Source organism: Salminus brasiliensis, chromosome 12, assembly GCF_030463535.1.
Source record: "Salminus brasiliensis chromosome 12, fSalBra1.hap2, whole genome shotgun sequence".
NCBI classification, from domain to species: Eukaryota; Metazoa; Chordata; class Actinopteri; order Characiformes; family Bryconidae; genus Salminus; species Salminus brasiliensis.
This window is the reverse complement of record NC_132889.1, coordinates 35,380,609-35,401,019: the sequence shown is the minus strand read 5'-3', so window position 1 is coordinate 35,401,019 and position 20,411 is coordinate 35,380,609. Positions and strand designations below refer to the sequence as shown.

General features: G+C 41.8%; 2 protein-coding genes across 2 annotated transcripts; both read right to left on the bottom strand.

Moving 5' to 3' along the window:
* Positions 1-6,972: 6,972 nt before the first annotated feature.
* LOC140573852 (ferritin, middle subunit-like) lies at positions 6,973-8,845 on the bottom strand. Its single transcript, XM_072693442.1, has 4 exons — positions 8,628-8,845; positions 8,359-8,505; positions 7,256-7,381; positions 6,973-7,132 (listed from the first exon to the last, which is right to left on the bottom strand). Exons 1-4 carry the CDS (start codon positions 8,730-8,732, stop codon positions 6,977-6,979), a joined length of 534 nt encoding a protein of 177 aa, XP_072549543.1. The 5' UTR covers positions 8,733-8,845; the 3' UTR covers positions 6,973-6,976.
* A 3,102-nt stretch (positions 8,846-11,947) lies between these two features.
* LOC140573738 (ferritin, middle subunit-like) lies at positions 11,948-13,451 on the bottom strand. Its single transcript, XM_072693263.1, has 4 exons — positions 13,233-13,451; positions 12,996-13,142; positions 12,692-12,817; positions 11,948-12,267 (listed from the first exon to the last, which is right to left on the bottom strand). The coding sequence occupies exons 1-4, from the start codon at positions 13,335-13,337 to the stop codon at positions 12,112-12,114; spliced, it is 534 nt and encodes a 177-aa protein (XP_072549364.1). The 5' UTR covers positions 13,338-13,451; the 3' UTR covers positions 11,948-12,111.
* Between the last annotated feature and the right edge of the window lie 6,960 nt (positions 13,452-20,411).

The following is a 20,411-nucleotide window of genomic DNA, read 5'->3' as shown; positions in this document are numbered from 1 at the left end:
ACCACTGCATTATCCTCAAAATTGGCATCATAATAACATCATAACCAAGCATAACCAAGAACAATGCTCATTATACACAAATGCCCGCGTAATCACCGTGCACACATTAGCGCTCTCAGGCCGTGGCCCACTCCGCTGCCCTGTTCTCCACTCGCTCCCAGCAGACGCGTAACGAGATTAATTGTCGAAGGTAATCCATAAATCCCAGGGCTTAAGTAAATTAGGAACAGGCCAGTCCCTCTGCCCCTCCTTATGCTTAGGCCCACTAAGCCAGCCACACCCCCTCACCCGAACGGCCAGTCTGTCTCAGTTTTTGCTCTACTTTTCACTACATGCAGCTCAACAAGCAGCCAACAAACACTGCAAGTGATGACACCTGGTCTTTATTAAGGCGGCACAGACTTGTTGATGTGGCTTAGGGAGCAAGGTGTCTTACTGTGACTTCACCGTGTACAGCGTAATGCCTGCGTTTTCAGCCACAGCGGATATTTAAGGCTGTGGTGGGACGGATTCCTTACATTTGCTTTCACCTACTGGATATATGTCTGCTAAGAGCTCAAATTTAAGGTGGATTCTCCTCATTTTTCAGCCTAAACTGAGTCATTCAGACTGGACTTTAGTGGCATCACCGAGACTACAACACAAATACAGCCATTTAATGTACTATCCAAACCCGCCAGTGAACCCACATGTGTCCTCTGGGTTTTATGTGCAATGTTAAGGATGTTAAAATAGTGGCAATTCTCAAAATACTATGTTTTCTTCTGGGACTATTTTGCCACACATCACCCTGCATGTATCCCTCCACCATGAATAACAATCTTTAGGCTGAATTTGGCCACTGTGAGCCATTCGGAACGAATCATCTCACACCGAATCACTGAATCAGACAGTTATGAGAGTTACATATGCAGAAATTACGAAAAAAAAAATTTGGAACCACCCTTTAATTTTCAGTCTCATTCAGGTTGCCCCTGACATTTCCTTGAAACCTCGCCCCCTAACATTTCTAGACACAGGCCTGCAGGGAATGCTGGACACCTGAGTTTGGAGAGGGTGTAAGCAGGACTAATAGGCTTTCTGATTTTAGCCGCCAGGAGAGACGTCTACTCTCACCCCCGACTCCCAGTCTAAGGTCGGCTTATCTCTGCGCCATATGGAGGCACCATACAGATGCAGAAGGTAAACATTATGGTCATGTTAAAGAGATGAAGGATCATGAGGAAGGTTCACTACCCAGGATCACCAGCAGGGGGATTCACAGAGCAGGATTTTCTCCAGTACCAGTTCTAAAACAGTTCCACCTTAAAACAGCAGCTTCAGGATCACGCTGATGCTCCACTGACTGGAACAGGGCCGGCGCTGCTGCTACTGCACTGTGGAGCTTTGGTGGTGGAGCTGCAGGAGGAGAACCTCTCTCCAGAACTGCTGTGTAACGCTGCAGAACCCATAGACTCATATTACTGTAAAGTCCTGTAGTATTACTCTGCTGGAGAGCTCAGCTTGTCCAGAAATGCATGTGTACAGCTGTCCATGAGGGGGCGCTCAAAGCATGATTTGTATTAACAATAATGGAGTAAAATGAATTACACTCTACAACTGTAGGGGGAGCCCAGGAGCAAACAATACCAATTACCGGATAATGCTGCTTTAAGTCTGATATATGTAAATGAGCTGTTGGATAAATGGGCGGAGCTAAACCACTTTATGAATGGTACATTTTGTAACATGGGTTATGTTGGCTTCATACTCATACTCCTATTCAAATTCAACACTGAGCAGAAATTAGCCTTAAATGTAGCAACTATTTAAGGTGGAATATTAGAATGGAACTGTAACAACAATTTAAGGTGGAATGTTAGAATAGAACTGTTGCATCATTAAAGGTGGAATGTTAGAATGGAACTTGAATGGAACTGCAGCAACAATTAAAGGTGGAATGTAAGAATGGAACTTGAATGGAACTGTAGCAATAATTTAAGGTGGAATGTTAGAATAGAACTCATGTCTTTACAGCAACAATTTAAGGTGGAATAGCGAACTGGAACAAAAAGGTTGCGAATAAGATGCCAAATTCAGCTTCACATGGGCTAGATTTTTGGGTTCTAATTCGTCACGTGTCCATGGAGAGGTGGACAGCTGCGTGCTCAGGCGCCTTTAGCCTGACAGCAGCGCTGCTAGGTCAGCGGAGGTCTGCTTTTATCCCTGATTTGTGTCCACCCGCGGCTAAAACGACTGAATTTGAGGATTACCTAAATGACAGTCTTTGCCGGAGCCCAAAAAAATGGAATGAGAGAGAAAGACTAAACGACGATGACATGCGCAACAAGTTAGCCAGGACTGACCAGTCTTTTACGCACGACTTTTACGCACAGGGTTTCCTTTAAGAACAGAGTCCTAGAGGTTCTGTTTTTTTAGGTGGTTGCCTGCTGTGTGCTCGGCTGTGCAAAAACGTGTAACTCCATGCAGTTGTCCGCGGAAATGTGATCGAGACAGAGATTAGCCAGCCCTTAATCTGCCGCGCGCCTGTAGAGTATCCACACAGTTCTAGGGCGAACAGAGAAGCTTTGGGTGATTCCGCAGCAGAAACAAAATTTAATAGAGACTCTCTGAGGCTTTTCTGGTTATTGATTACCTCGCCTTGCTCATATAAATCAATATATCATCACTAATCTGATAATAACACTGAAGCCTGGCTACATTAATGAACGCGCACAAGGGCAAACTTACCCGAGGATGATGATGATGATGATGATGATGATGAGCTATCACTCTTCCTCTCCTTTATAGATAGAAACTGGACACCTCCGGTTTGGTTGGAGAGGATGTTTTTTTGCGCGCGCCCTGCACTCATGCGCGTGCACAACCTAATCCTCTCTCTCTCTCTCTCTCTCTATCTCCATCTCTCTCTCTCTCTCTCTCTCCCTATAACCCTCGTTAACTTGGATTACCCCCCCCCCACCACCACCACCACCTGCTCTACTCTCTGCCCTCACGCACTGTCCTCCTGCCCTTAAAGGGGAATTCGACCAAATTTCCTAAATTTCTCTAATTCTGTAGTTTTAGCTGTAATGTTGGTGATGGTATAGTGGATTTGAGGGACCTGTTGGGACCTATTTTGTCTCATAACACACTGTGTTATGAAGTCAAAAAGTACCATAAAACAACTTTCAGGCTAATATCTCGTATCTCCTGGTGAGGTAGCATTCACCACCACTGTGAGCAATTCTGATATTGGACACACGCAACAAGTTAGCCAGGACTGACGAGTCTTTTACGCACGACTTTTACGCACAGGTTTTACGCACACAAGTACAGAGTCCTAAGACTCTGGGGGAGGGGGGGGGGTAATCCAAGTTACCGAGGGTTTGAGGGGAGAGAGAGAGAGGGGAGAGAGAGAGGTAGCATTCACCAGCACTGTGAGTAATTCTGATATTGGAGAGTTTCTCTAGTTCTCTGTTTACACCTCATCCATTTAATCATACTGAAGTTTTGAAAGACTGGTGGAGTTCCCCTTTAAACACGTGCATCCACACCCATCTACCAAGATCCAGCTGCACCCTCACTATACCTACATCAGATGGACTGTATCACTGCTGCCTGCGGAGGTATATCACTTTCCATATATTGCATAATCCCGAGCTTTCTGCTCCTCATCCCAGTTTAATTTCCCACTATCAAACTGCTTTTGTTCATTGTCTTAATCCGATTACTTGGCGAGCTCGCAGTGGGGGGTGGGGGGGGCTTTATAGGACACACTGGGCTGATTGGCGTACGCAGATGGACCCGGTGTGTTAAATCCTATTCGATGGTTTATGACATTGGGCTGCGAAAGGTCGAGCAGAGTGTAAAAGTGGAGACAGCTCAGTGTGTCAATCGTTAAAGGTCAGAAAACGCCCCCAAATGTGCATCTCCAGCAGCTCCCAGGGCCTTCTAATCGGATTATGCGTTGTGGTGAAACAGCACCCTGGTGTGGTGGGCAGTGGTAATGCGTTGGCTATGAAAATAGTGTTTATTTATAGCCTGTACACAAATCTGCCCATCTTATTAACCTCAATAATTCATAAAACATCTTATGCCATCCTGCCAAAAATGACTAGCTGTTCCTAAATACTGAAAAGTTGTGTTTTGAGTGCTATTAAGGGCTTCTGCATGTGTTATGAAGTCATTATGTAGGTAAACCATCAAATATAATGTTACAGATTTGGATTTGTTTCAACATTTGCAAAGAAGAGGTTTGTTATTTGCATATTTTAATGGATTTAATAACGGCTATTTTAATGCTAATCCAGTTCTGAGTCTTTGTTTTAACCACAGTGTTCAGAGCGCCATCTGGTCTCCTCAAGACGCCATTAATGAACATTATCACCAGCTGGCTGCAGCAGCAGCAGTGTGGACGTTCTCAGAAGGTAAATAAAGGAGTTGAGGTTCTGGAGTGTGGAGCTATTTGAGCTATTTTACAGTGGAACCTGAAAACAGACCATAATATCTGACCCTTTATAAACCTCTCACTGAAACACTCTCACTGTTTTACCAGCGGGAGAACCGGATAACCGCCCACTCGCCTTTCTCTGTTTATAAACCAGCACTGAAGAACCCGTTCAGAACCGAGTGGAGGCTAACGCTAATGCTAACACACACACTGTTGCTATAGAAACTGCAATCACACACAGCACATTCACCCACTATAAACCAGTTATTACACACCAGTAGACCAACAACCACAGATACCAGTCCAGAGGGAGTACCACTACACACACTCATAGACACACACTCATACACACACAGGAAGTGATCAGACAAATCCAGAAAGTCTGATTATAGAAACTGATACTGAAAATAAAGGCATTTACTGAACCCATTAATCAGCAGCTCGTCTGATCTAAGCTGTGGGGCTGGATTATTATTTATATACAGACACAGAGATCAGATCGGTACTGGTATCGGCTGATACTCAGCATTATGAGACTTGGTTGGATCAGGGGAGGGGAGACAGGGGCAAAATATCCTGATCGGGACGTCCCTACTATTACATGCTCTAATATTGTCCACTGCTATTAGAGAATACACTGGACCCTGAACTGCCTCGCTATGGTTTGTTAAATGCAGCTCTCCAGTTTACAAGACACACAGAGACAGGGATTGTCTGCAGTCGTTGTGTAAATCCTGAGGTTCAGAAATAACAGTCATTATCTGTTAGCATTCTCAACACAGACATGGCTTCACTCAGGGCCCCTGCTCTGATGCTGAGGGCCAGGGTGAAGCATGAGGAACACTTTCACGGTGGGGTTATGCATGAGATCCTCTTTGTCGCAAAGAGGTGGAGTTCAGAATTATTTGGGAACACAATGCACTTGAGTATTATTAAAATTCAATACTCAAACCTGTACTCAATTACATTTCCAACACAAAAATACCTCTATTTTCCTTTAGACCTTCAGAGTTCTCCTTACCGATCTCCAATGCCAACATTTCTCTGTTGTCTGTAAATCTATACTGACCAAAAGTGAAACTGCCCACAACTATGCTAATTTGTCCTTAAATGAGGACCAGTGCTGCTCATTACTGGTAAAACGTACCCAGCCAGCAGTGGGTTTGTACATATATATATTTTTTTACTGGGACCCAGTTGGGTTTCCTAAATGGGCCCCATCTTTACAGCCCACCTTAATCTCATATGGGTCCCATTTAGGCCCAATGTACATGGGGTGCCATAGTGTGTGTGTGTGTGGGGGGGGGGGGGGGGGGGGGGGTGTTGAGTTGTGGGGCTCAATATTTGCAGCACCCCTGAGAACCCACATAGGACCCATGTTTAACCCCTTCTGGTCCCATCACTGACCCTGGTGGGCATCCAGATATAGAGCCCTTCTGTATATAGGGCTGCCCATTACTACCACCAAAATGTATTTATACATTTTTAAAAATTAGGTACGCCAGCCAGCATGCTCATGTAGGGCCCACATGGGGGGCCCACATGGTTCCAGGTGAGAATGGGCTCTGCGTGGGTTTTTACTGGGACCCAGTTGGGCTTCCTAAATGGCAACATATTTACAGTCCACCTTAATCTCACATGGGTCCCATTTAGGCCCCATTTGCAATGTACATGGGGCACCATAGTGGGTGGGTGGGTCTGGGGTGGGATGATTCTAGGGGCCTGTGACTGACAGGGGCCCTAAAATGTAATACTTAAGTACACACTGTGATATTTTTTCATGGGGCTCAAAATTTGCAGCACCCCTGAGTGTCCAACCCACATAGGACCCATGTTTAACCCCTTCTGGTCCCATCACTGACCCTAGTGGGCATCCATATATAGGGCCAACACAGAACTCAAGAACAAAACCTTCTGGTGCCCAGTTGGCCCAATTGGGCCATACAGGCCCCACATGGACATATTAGCATGGTCAGAACGCTCCTAGAGCCAAACATCTCAACCCAGACATGGCAATAGCTGTGCTCCACAATCTTAACTACAAAAACACACAACACAAGTTACATTTCCAGCTCAAAAGGTTTTTATTCATCAGATTTAGGTGCACTTTAGGACTCGTCCACATGCATCCAGATATTTTGGAGTAAAAAAAACATAGATTTTTATTATGTATAATCTCCAGTACGTAGGTTTTGTCTCCTGCAGGGTTTTAAAAAATCTCTGTCCACAAGAGAACACAAAAAACATCTCTAAAATGCTGATGTCAATGCGCCAGCCCAGCAGGGGGCACTAACACCTCTCCACATTTGATGTTAAATTGCTTAAGGAGCATGAAGACCAAAACAGGCCTAAATACAGTGGGCGAAGCTGAAGGCCAAAGGCCCAAAAATGTCTGGGTACATGTGGACAGGGTTTTAGTGTTACGTGCAGAAATCCTCTTTAGCCATAATAAAATTTGTTATTAATGACCTTCTACGACCTTCACACTCGATAATGCATAAATTAGGAGGCCCTGGAGGTCATGGGTAAGGCCTGGAGCTGGATTTAGCTCTGGCCTCCCAGGGTGTGCTTGTCGAACAGGTACTCGGCCATCTTGTTGTTGCTGGCGTCCATCTTGGTGAGGTTGGTGATGTGGTCACCCAGCTTCTTGATCATCTCCACCTGCTCGTTCAGGTAGTGGGTCTCCAGGAAGTCGCACAGCTGTTGGACAGAGATGAATAACTCAGATGTGTGTGTGTGCTGGGTATATATAAACAGTTGTCCAGCACTTCATTAAAACCCTACACTGTCAGTAAAACATGGTAGAGTAACACACTGACTCACATGAGGGTCCCCCTTCTCCGTGGCAAGGTTGTGCAGGTCCAGCAGAGCCTGGTTGACCTTCTTCTCCAGCTGCAGAGCACACTGCATGGCCTCCAGTCCAGTTCCCCACTCATCACGCTCAGGTTTCTGACGGGAGAACATAAGTGAACTGATCAGTGTTGCAGTAATTTATCACATAACCTGAACTTTAGTGATATACATTCAAAAATCTGCACACTGGTCAACTGGGACAACCATCTTGACCAAGCTCGTCGACCAGCATGATCGGATTGACAAAGCTAGTTGGCCAGCAGGACCAGCTCAACCAAACTGGTCGACCAGAGTGACCATCTTGACCAAACTGGTCAACTAGCATGATGAGTGTACAGCTCACTAACAACCAGTTCAATCACCTTGACCACACTGGTCAACTGGGACAACCATCTTGACCAAGCTGGTCGACCAGCATAATCAGATTGACAAAGCTAGTTGACCAGCAGGACCAGCTCATCCAAACTGGTCAACCAGAGTGACCATCTTGACCAAGCTGGTCGACCAGCATAATCAGATTTACAAAGCTGGTTGACCAGCAGGACCAGCTCAACCAAACTAGTCAACCAGCGTGACCATCTTGACCAAACTGGTCAACCAGCATGATGAGCATACAGCTCGCTAACAACCAGTTCAACCACCTTGACCACTCTGGTCAACCAGGTCAACCAGCTTGACCAACCTGGATTGACAGCATAATCAGATTGACAAAGCTAGTTGATCAGCATGACCAGCTCATCCAAACTGGTCAACCAGCTTGGTAAGCAGTTGGCATGTCACTGCCACTCTGAATGACTTGTTTAATTATGCAGGAATCAATTGACAGGTCAACTGACTACCAAGCTGGTTGTACTGGTTCACCAGTTTGATTGAGCTGGTCAGTCTGGTTGACCAGTTTGGTTTAGCTGGTCATTGATAATCATGCAGCTTAACCAGTAGACCAGTATAGACCAGCCAGTCTTAGACCAGCAAGAAAACCATTCCAAGACCAGCTCAGATCTTCTGAAACCAGCTTCCAACAGTCAAAGAATGCATGTTCCTGATCACGCCTCAGAAATCCCAGAGAGCTGTACCTTGACATCCTGGAGGAAAACACGTCCACCTCTCTTGTTCTGGAAGGAGAGGAGCTTCTCTCCGTGCTCACGCTCCTCATGGCTGTTCTCCTTGAAGAAATGGGCGAAACCTTTGAGGGCCACGTCATCCCGGGAGAAGAAGAAGGCCTGCGGAGAAAGAAATCAAAGGTAAGACTTGTCTGGAGGGTTTAAGAGAATTTAAGGAATTCAAGGAATGTTGTTGATTACTATCAAATACTAGAAAAAGCTCTAATTTAAAACCAACTCACCATGGAGGTGTAGGTGTAGGATGCGTAGAACTCCATGTTCACCATCCTGTTGATGGCGGCCTCGCAGTCGCGGTGGTAGTTCTGACGGATCTGAGAAGTCTCCATTTCGGCTGGTTTTCTTCTTTTCTTATCAAAAAGGCTGTAGAAACAGAACCCCTGTCTGGATTAATAAATAGTGCAGGAGGGAGGAAGAAGCTCCGTTCAATCACTGTTGAAGCAAGAACTTCTGCTGTGAGAGGGAAGCTTCTGCTCTCAGTATTTATCTCCACAGCGGCAAAACCTACTGGGCCCAGCCAGCCAATCAAATGCAGGACTGTAATGAGGTGGGAGGGTGAAAGGAGAGAGTGATGAGTAATGACTGAGACCTGCTGATTCTAGAAGGTCAGAGAAGGGGTCATTTATAAAGGCAAGACAATAATTATTGAAACGATTCATAATTAGATTTGCTTAAAGTCGTCAGATCTTTGAACAGTTTGTTTGCTTTTGGTCTCAGAGCACCTCAGATCATCAGAGAGTTCTAAACGAGGAGATCCCTTTGATGATGAAGGGTGACGCAGCTCTTTTGACGGTTGTAACCTTAGAAGCTGAAATGAAACCCCTGCAGACAGGATGACTGTGGCCGTAAGCCTCTTACTACACTCTGTATACCTGAACAGGTGGTTTGAGCAATGCCGGAGAAGAACCACCTTTGGTTCCATGGAGAACCATGTTTGTAATAGAGGTGTGAAAAGATCTAAAGAACCATCGCCTGATACAAAGGTTCCTTACCCCTTTGAAGGTACAAACATGGTTCTTTATGGAGCCAAAGTGGTTCTTCTATGGCCTCGCTCAAATAATCCTATGAAGCATCTTCATTTTTTAAGAATGTGCATCAAATAATATCAGCTCTTAAAAAGGGTTCTTCAAGGGTTCTTTAGTAAAAGCAAAGAATTTTTTCTACATTATCTTATTTCTTATTTCTGCATTTTTATATTTTACTTTACGTTCCACCTTAAAAGCTGCACTAGTGCATGTCTGACACTGCAGCACCGTTTATATTAGTTAATAATACTGCAGAGAAAAGTGAAATGACAGATGTCTGTAAGGTGTTATTTTCATTTATGTAGGCTGAATTATTCTGTGTGAAAACTCTCATGACTTGAAGTTAGTGACTCAGTTACTTGGAGACCCTTTTTAGGACTAAATAGACCCTTTTTGCTTAGACTCCAGTATATCTGGGTACCTATAGACCCTTTTTGCTCCATCCAGTAACTTTGGGATAGCTTAGAGCACAACAACTCCAACATCATCCAACATCCATCAGTACCTGACTTCAGTAACGCATTTGTGCGGCTGAATGCCATCAAATACTTCACTGCAATGTTTCATCATCTAATGAAAAGCCTTCCCTGAAGATTAGAGGTTGTTACTGCAGGTAAGGCGGGACAAACGCTCTATGCATACACTTGTTTATAGAAGAAACGATTGATGAGCAGGTGTGTATAAACATTTGGCCACATGGATTAGATAGATGTATAAATGAATCCATATGTAAAAGAAGAAGTTAATAACCACTATATATCACATCATCGCACCGTGTGAAGCTCTCATGACCTGAAGTCGTGCTGAAACACCGTGACTCAGCATTCGCTCAATTCTGCATCTCTGTTGGGTTCTCCAGTTACTGGGAGAACCCTGAACACATGAACCAGAAAGAGCATCAGATAAACACTGAGAGCACAAAGCATCCACTACAGAGGTGCACAGTACTGTACAGTATCTCCATCCTCAGTTATACTGTAATGATTTGGTACCAGTACAAGTCTTAATGAGCTGCTAGCAGGGTTTGGATGCTACAGTTAATTTGATATATATTTTAAAGGAGAATATCAGTATTCACCTGCTAATGAAATAAATATCCACCATTTATACATGTTCATTTCCTTTTTAAAAATCAGATTTAAAATACTGCAGCTCCCGCAACTCATTATTAAAGGACAGAAGATGTAATCTCATAGAAACCCACTTTTAATGGATTTTAATTAAACATCTTGCCAAATTCACCTCAGTGTATAGTATACAGTATATAGTATAGTATATAGTACTGTGCTGTAAATGCTCATGTGTATACTTTTACTTTCATATACTTGTGTATATTTTCTCAAATAATTTAATGTACTTTTATGTTAAGATCTACAAGTATAGAGAGAGGTAGATACATATATGTAGAGGAGTAAATAAAAGTATATCTACACTGCTCAAGAAAATAAAGGGAACACTCAAATAACACATCCTAGATCTGAATGAATGAAATATTCTCATTGAATACTTTGTTCTGTACAAAGTTGAATGTGCTGACAACAAAATCACGCAAAAATCATCAATGGAAATCAAATGTATTAACCAATGGAGGCCTGGATTTGGAGTCACACACAAAATTAAAGTGGAAAAACACACTACAGGCTGATCCAACTTTGATGTAATGTCCTTAAAACAAGTCAGAATGTCCAGATACCTTTATTTATATCTCTCTCTACACACACACACACACACACACACATATATATATATATATATATATACTTTTATGTACTTGTATATATATATATATATATATATATATATATATATATATATATATACATATATATATATATATATATATATATATACATATATATATATATATATATATATATATATATATCTTTTAATTCCCTTTGCATGTACTCTATGTATACATATATATATGTAGAGGAGTAAATAAAGGTAATTTTACAGGTATATATACATGTCCAGATACCTTTATTTATTTCTCTACACACACACATACACACACACACACACACACACACATACATATATATATATATATATCGATACTTTTATATACTTGTGTATATCATATATCTTTCAATACCCTTGCATGTACTTGTGTATATACTTTTATGTACTTTTAAGTACTTCTGTGTATAGAGTACTGTTGTACAGACAGTGATGATTAATGTGTGTAAAATAGTAATCTCAGTTATCTCTCGACCGTAAACAGCCGGGCTCTCGTTTACTGAGTTTAATTTGTTGGCTATGGGTTTTGCTTTGTGGTTCTCACAACATTTGGCCCTATTTTGACATCATACTATAATTAGTGCATAAAAGATTATTGGTAATGTCAGTTAAGTGCATTTGTTGTTGTTGTATGATGGGTGCATAACCCTGCCATGACCAGAGACAAGCTCACTGTATTACAGCCCTACAGCCCAACCCAGCCATGAGTACAGAGAGAGACGAGCTCCACCCCACTGTTTATACTGTACTAACACACAGGTTCCAACACACACCGGTTTCAGCTCGAACTGTTTATTCATCAGATTCAGTCACAGTGTAATGAAACATGAAGCTGCTGGTGATCCTCCACATCTCCAGCCTGCAGTTTTGTTTTTGCTGATGGTTCAGATTTCAGCTGCAGGTCCTGAAGGTTATAGGTGAAGACCTATAGAGACCCAGTTTAGCTCTTGCTCCCCAGAGTGTGCTTGTCGAACAGGTACTCGGCCATCTTGTTGTTTCCAGCGTCCATCTTGGTGAGGTTGGTGATGTGGTCACCCAGCTTCTTGATGGCCTCCACCTGCTCGTTCAGGTAGTGAGACTCCAGGAAGTCGCACAGCTGTTGGATAAAGGGAGAGGAATAATCAGGTGCACATCAACGGCTAATAGTCCTGTTGGCAGCTCACTACTGCAGTACGTTCTCAGCCTGGCCCCATTCAGCTCCAGCAGTAACTTTTAATGACCATGTTTCTGGTCAGACGTCAATGGTCAAATGTGGCAAATGGGCTAGACTTAGAGGAGATTTCCACCAAGTCTTAAAATTGATCCGCAGGTTCAGTGGTTGAGCTGGAAACTGAGTCATTAAGAGTGTCTTAGGTGGGAAATGCTGCTTTCTAGAGGAACTTGCTGACTGCTTTCTTTACAGTGGGGCGAATGGAACAAAAGTCCCAGTCATGTGACTTCCATACAGCCCTAAACTCTATTACTTCACCACTGTGATTTTATTTTAAAAGATTAATGATTGACAGGTCATAAAGACTCACATGAGGGTCACCCTTCTCAGAGGCAAGCTTGTGCAGGTCCAGCAGAGCCTGGTTGACCTTCTTCTCCAGCTGAAGGGCGCACTGCATGGCCTCCAGTCCACTGCCCCACTCATCACGCTCAGGTTTCTGATGAAATAAAGAAGGTACATGTATTTGTGGTAGTGAACATACACACACCCAGAGCGGTGGGCAGCCAACTCCAGCACCCGTAGAGCAGAGAGGGTGATGGGCCTTGCTCCAGGAACAGTGGCAGCTTGCCAAGCCTGGGTATAATTTCTCCAAGAACCCTCTGACTAAAACCTACCTTGAGATCCTGAAGGAAGACCCGTCCACCTCTCTTGTTCTGGAATTCCAGGAACTTCTCTGCGTGCTCGCGTTCCTCATGGCTGTTCTCCTTGAAGAAATGGGCGAACCCCTCAAGGGCTACGTCATCCCGAGAGAAGTAGAAGGCCTGTGGAGGAACAAATGTGAAGGTAAGATTGGACTGGAGGTCAAAAGACAGTTTTCGCTGCTTCCAAACGAACACGTGCAGAAAACTCACCATGGAGGTGTAGGTGTAGGAGGCGTAGAACTCCATGTTCACCATCCTGTTGATGGCAGCCTCGCAGTCACGGTGGTAGTTCTGACGGATCTGAGAAGTCTCCATTTCGGCTGGTTTTCTTCTTTTCTTATCAAAAAGGCTGTAGAAACAGAACCCCTGTCTGGATTAATAAATAGTGCAGGAGGGAGGAAGAAGCTCCGTTCAATCACTGTTGAAGCAAGAACTTCTGCTGTGAGAGGGAAGCTTCTGCTTTCAGTATTTATCTCCACAGCGGCAAAACCTACTGGGCCCAGCCAGCCAATCAAATGCAGGGCTGTCATGAGGTGGGAGGGTAGAAGGAGAGAGTGATGAGTCATGACCTGCTGACTCAAGGAACTCAAGGAAGTCAGTCAAGGTGCTGTTAAAGCAGTTATAAGAGTTTGTGTTTTTTAAGGAGGGGTTAAACCTTCATGTACTATATTCATAAAGCCATTAAAGCCCTGAACAGGTCTATCTGCCAGCAGTTTCAGTGCATCTCAGGCCTCAGAATTCACCACTACAAGAGTCGAGTGCCAGAAGAGGTGATTGGTTTCTTGATGATGAATGGTGACGCAGCTTCTTAGAGGTCTGTAACATTAGACGCTGAACTGCAAACCCCGCAGGGAGGATGGTATCAGTGATGCAACTGATCCCATGATGAGTTTTAACAGTAAACACACCTCCAAGCTGGGAGATGTCCAACGGCTGTTTGGGGCAGACCAAAAACATCTACTCAGACTTTATCAGCTCTTCTGATAATGAAATTTAAGGACTTTTATAAAGGAGGCCTGAGTGTTGAAGGTTATGTAAGTTGTTGTTTGATGTATAAATACTATGTGTGTTATTTTATTCGGGGTAAAACAGCCAGATGTGGATTAGCAAGACTATTTACCACCCTGTTGCCTGAATAAAAACTGAAATAATTAACCCATGACCACAGCTTAGCAATGCATCAGAACGTGATAATTAAGTAGTGGCCACATCTTTGTAAAGCGTGAAAACAAGATAATTAAGTCATGGCCTTATCTAAGTAAGGTGGATAAATGAGATGATTAAGTTGTGGCCACAGCTTAGTAAGGCGTGGGAACGAGATCCTAAGTCGTGGCAACAAGATAATTTATTTGTGGCCACTACTTAGTAAGGCGTGGGAACAGGATTTTGTCTAACTTAGTAGTGGCCACTACTTAGGATGTTGTTCCCACACACAACATACTAAGACATGGCCATGACTTCATTATCTCGTTCTGATGCCTTACTAAGCTGTGGCCACTGCTTAATTATCTCATTTCCATGCCATACTAAAACATGGCCACCACTTAATCATCTCATTCTTACACCTTACTTAGATATGACTATACTGGCCATGACTTTATTATCTCGTTTTCACACCTTACAAAGACGTGGCCACTACTTAATTATCTCGTTCTCTCGTTCACAGCTTAGCCTTATTAAGCTGTGGTCATTGGTTAATTATCTCATTATCACAGCTTTTTTAGATGTGGCCACGTCTTAATTATCTCCTTACTAAGACCTGCCACGTCTTACTTTTTTACTATAGGATGTCCCCACCGGGTAGAATTCTCCCAAAGTCGCCATTGCATTTAGCACTGAAAGGCTTTCTCTAATGGTCTGCATGGGTGTAAATTGTGGGCATGTCAATTAAACAAATCAAGACTGTGATGTAACAGTTTGGTGGTTTTGAAATTGGCCTGTTTTACATCTCTGTTTTAGTTCTGCTGGATTTCTTTTGAAGGAGGAACAGCAGCGCTTGATGGTTCATGGCTTGTCACTTCCATGTACTGAACCCTCATAATTCACACTGAGCCAAGATACACTATATGCATAAAAGTTTGTGGACACCCTTTCTGCATCCATTCAGCAGTGGAGCAGAGTGTTCTCTGGAGTGATGGGGTTCCATCCAAGACTTTTTGAGTTGGGGAGTTGGGGATGAGTTGGGTTGGGTGGTGATCATCCAACATCCTGACCTCACTAACGCTCCTGTGACTGAATGCAATCAAACCCTTACAGCCATGCCCAAAGCAAAGCTTTCCTGGACAGTAGAGACAGTTATTTCAACAAAAGCAGGATCAGCTGTTTTTGATACCCCTGGTTTCAGAAAAATAATGAATGAGCAGGTGTCCCAATACTTTTGTCCATGTATTGTAGTCCTGTTGGTGCAGGTACTGTATATATTGCTCAGTTTACCTGGCTTATAAGAAGACTACAACTACAACTACGTCAGATCATACACTGGCTGTGTACATTTGCTCTCTCTGTTTGTTTGTTTGTTTGTTTGATGTACTTTTTTGTGGACAACAAAATGTGTAATTCAGTATCCAGTGCAGGTGTGAAGCTTTTAAGACGTGTACATGTGTCTTTAAGGTCCCTGTTTAACTGGTGTTACACAATGCTTGGTGGAAAATGCTGAGAAAGCTCAGGCCTCTGCCTGTACCATAACCTCTCTGACCTTTGCTTGATAGTCTACTGTGTAGAGTAAACACTGAGCTGTTTATGACTCAGACTGTTTATGACTTTAAGACCGGCACCAATTGTTAATTGTTAATACTTTTTATTATTAAGTGAATTGTTGTGACATTGTTATAAGATACTAAGTCTTTATTATGCTTCCTTAAGATTGTCTAATTATTATGAGATAATTTCATTATTACATTATTACATTTCTTTTGAGATGTTTTTAAATATTTTGAGATTGTAAGTCATTAGTAATTTTAGGTAAAGGACTCCAAACCCCAAATTCAGAATCTCAGAAAATTATAATATTACTTAAGACCAATACAAAAAAAGGATTTTTAGAAATTTTGGCCAAATGAAAAGTATGAGCATGAAAAGTAGGAGCATGTACAGCACTTAATACTCCTCAAGGCTCCTTTAGCCTGGATTACTGCAGCAATGCGACGTGGCATGGAGTCGATCAGTCTGTGGCACTGCTCAGGTGTTAGGAGAGCCACCACATCTACCAGATATTTTCCTTCCCTTCGTCTCTCTATTAATGTGCTTGGACACAGAGCTCTGTGAACAGCCAGCCTCTTTAGCAATGACCTTTTGTGTCTTGCCCTCCTTGTGCAAGGTGTTAATGGATGTCTTTTTTGACAACTGTTAAGTCAGCAGTCTTCCCCATGATTGTGTAGCCAGCAGAACTCGACTGAGAGACCATTTAAAGGCCTTTGCAGGTGTTTTGAGTTAATTAGCTGATTAGAGTGTGGCACCAGGTGTCTTCAATATTGAACCTTTTCACAATATTCTAATTTTCTGAGATTCTGAATTTGGGGTTACATTAGTTGTCAGTTATAACCATCAAAATTAAAATAAACACTTGAAATATATCAGTCTGTGTGTAATGAATGAATATAATATACAAAAAAGTTATATAATATAAGAATTTAAGAATATAATATAAAAAAGTTTCACTTTTTGAATGGAATTACTGAAATAAATCAACTTTTTCATGATATTCTAATTTTATGACCAGCACTCATGCATATGTATGTAAGACTAATAAACAATAAGTAGGAAAAAAGTTACAATACATTTGTTAAATAGTCTTTTATGCATGTTTTATGACATTTTATAGATATATATATTGCAAATATAAAATGATATAAAATTATGATATCACAGCAGGTCAAATTACTCACATGTTAACATCTAGATTATTATTATTAACATATAGATTATTATTATTATTCTCTGGTCTGTACTGTGTTGTGTTATCTGTCCGCACTTGTTTGTTTGTGTTGCACTTGTGTCTTGTGTGCACTGTCTATGTTGCACCATGGTCCTGGAGGAACGTTGTTTCGTTTCACTGTGTACTCTGTATGTAGTTGAAATGACAATAAAACCCACTTGACTTGACTAGACATATCTTAACATCTGTATTTACAGTGTTCTGCTGTGTAGCTGTTCTTTAGCTCAGGTGCTGAAAAACATGTACAGCATGACACCAGTGAACAGACAACGTGACTCAGCAAACAATGGGCTCAGATTGCTCTCCTGAATGAATGAGCTTGGATTATTTCAACTGATGGACTGCTTCCCCTCTGAATAATAGATAAATAGTCATGTTACAAAGATCAACAAGGTGTGAGCATCTCTGATGGAGCCATGTCACACAAAGTGCTGTAAAAAAAAGTGTTTGCTCCATCTGAATTCCTGGACTTGTGCACATTTCATACACAACATTCCATCAGATCAAAGAAAATCAGGTCTATTGTCACATCACATTAACACAGGTGTAAAAGTGAGTAAAAGGTAAGTAAAAAGTCAAATATATACAATAAAAATACAGAATATATAACCATTAACTATCTTAAATGTACAGGTTTAATACATAATCTGGACAATGTATAACCCAAAACTCTAAGAGAACAAAAACAACAATGTGAGATATTTTATGTATTAATAGTTATTTTTCATTAATTATGAGGTAATTCTTATTAATTATTGCCCTCTTCCATTCAACAGCTAGTTTAGCAGCAGCATCCGCAGCTGATCACCTTCTGTTGTTGGTAATTAGTGAGCTTTGGAATCATTGTCTTGTTGCATAACCCAACTGCAAATTTACTTCAGCTCAAAGAATAGTACAAGGAGTACAAGAGTCCAAGGAGAAACTCTGTAAGCTCAGTTTGCCACAGGGAGGACAGTGCTGTTATTACCTTGTTACCTGAGCTGAAGCCATTCGGCAGGGAAGCATGAATTCAACATAAAGGTGCCAGAGCAGCTACAGTGTGCCATCATATAGACAGACTACAAGACTACAAGTCTCTGGAAATGGAGAGATGCAACAACCTACATCCCAAAGCTATTCCTTCAGTTGGTGTTTTGATGATGGCGGTGGAGAGCAGTCTCCATCAGGTGTCCAACTGGGTTGAGACTGTTAAATGTGAAGGTCATGCCTCACTACAACCTTACCATAGCGTTCTGAATGAAGCTTGAGTTTACTGAGGTCAGCGTGACGCAAGGGAAGGAAGGGTATCTAGGCCCCAGGCCTCAATTCTCCCTTCTGCTAGTGGTGAAAGGTAAACAACGGAAAGTCTGGTCATGTGATTTTATTTGCTGTGTCATGGTGCCTCAGCAATATTATCCCTGCCCAATAACTGAGGGAATGTCATTGTGACATACACAGATGTACGCAGATTTACTTTATTGATCACTGATTGGATATTTGGGTGGTAAAGTGCCATAAACCACTGATATTATGTACAAATATGAAATACATACAATTATTAAGCATCATTAAATCAAAAATAAAAGCTCACCAATCATAATACGCTCTTAAAAAAAGGTGTGCTACAAGGAGTTGGTCAAGTGATTCAGTAGAAGACCATTCTGGCTCCATTAAGAGGTATAGTGTCCAGTCCTTCTTTAAAAATGGTTCTTTTTAGAGCCAAAAATTATGGCATCGTGTATAGAAACCCTTTGTAGCGCTTAGAATTTGTAAGAGTCCAGCAAGTTCTCACAGTGCTCTTTAAGGACACAAATTTTCTCTGCCTTTATATATCTATCTATCTATCTTTATGTATCTGTATCTATATCTATAATCGATATATTCTACAAATTCTTCGTTAAACTTGTGGTCATGTAGACATACAAACATACAAATACATAAATAAACCCAGTTTATCTTTGGCACATCTGTATAATCAGGCCCACATCTGCCCAGAAGAATAAAACAGTGTTAGGAGTCTTAACCAAGGAGTCTTAGGGCCTGTTCACAACTGGAATTACAGAGCTTCATGTATCTGGAAAGTGTCTGGACCTACTAATCTGGACCAGATTAGCGTCCAGCGTTTTTCTCCGAACCCAGGTCTGCTTGCTCTGTGAGTTCGGTGTGTTTTATGAAAGCTGTTTTCGGGTCCAGGAGCCCCAAAAGTACCAATCTCTGACCCTTCTAAAATCAGTGGTGTGGGGTTAGCTTCTGGTGAACTCTGGTGGGGTCCGCCTCCGGCGTGGAAGCTATTCACTCCCAGCGCCTTGTGTGGGATTGCCTGATTGGTTCAATTTGTCACATGGTTGCTTCGCCTTATAAGCCTTCACCTTCAACGGCTTCTCATCAAACTGGCCCTGCTCTGAGAGGCTGCAGACGAGCAGGTGAGAGGAACGGTGGGGGTGCTACAATGCTGTGGAACAATAGATTAAAAGGGGTGTCCACAAACATCTGGACACACTGCATAGTGCAGTGTATGTAAATAAGCTGAAAGGCTCATTGATGAACTGTGTTGAAGACGGCCCTCCTCTTTGATCTGGCTCATTTCCGGTTGATTCAGATGTGAAGTTCTTGTTTCTACACAGCTTTGATCAATAAGATCCAAAGAGCTTCAGGTTCCTTTTTCTTGTTGGAAAGCCGTGTGAATTTTGCATTGTAACGACCATGACCTTTGTGTGCTTTGACACCTTTAGCAGTAGAGCTTATTAGCTGATTCTGAGGCTTGATTAGCATCTTCTGCTGCATTTAGACCTCAGCTCGGGGTGCAGCACGACTCAACACAGCCTCTCTGTGTGGGGGTTTATGTTATATACTTATTTTATTTTATTCAGACATATATTCGTATACCTATACATCATACCTGTACATTATAAATCATACAGTGAACCAAGAAGTGAGGTGAATGCCCTGAGCTAAAGAAACCAAGAATGAGCCAAAGCAAAACTCTGGAGTGATGGATGGGGCTCCATCCAATACTTTTGGGATGAGATGGGGAGCTGGGGTTGAGGTGGGTGCGGTGGTGACTCATGCAATCAAATCTTCACAGGAATGAATTATTATTATTATGAGTATTATTGTATGATTGGTGTTGTCTTTATTATTATTATTATTATTATTATTATTATTATTATTATTATTGTTGTTGTTGTGTGGTGTTATCTTTTTTATTATTGTTGACTTTATTATTATTATTATTGTTTTTGTTATTATTATTATTGTTGTTGTTGTTGTTGTTTTATTATTGTTGTCTTTATTATCACTGTTGTTATTATTATTGTTGTATGATTGGTGTTGTCTTTATTATTATTACTGTTGCTGTTGTATTATTATTATTATTATTATTATTGTATTATCATCATTGTCTTTATCATTATTATTATTATTATTATTATTATTATTATCTGTACAATTATTATCTTCATTATTATTGTTATTAT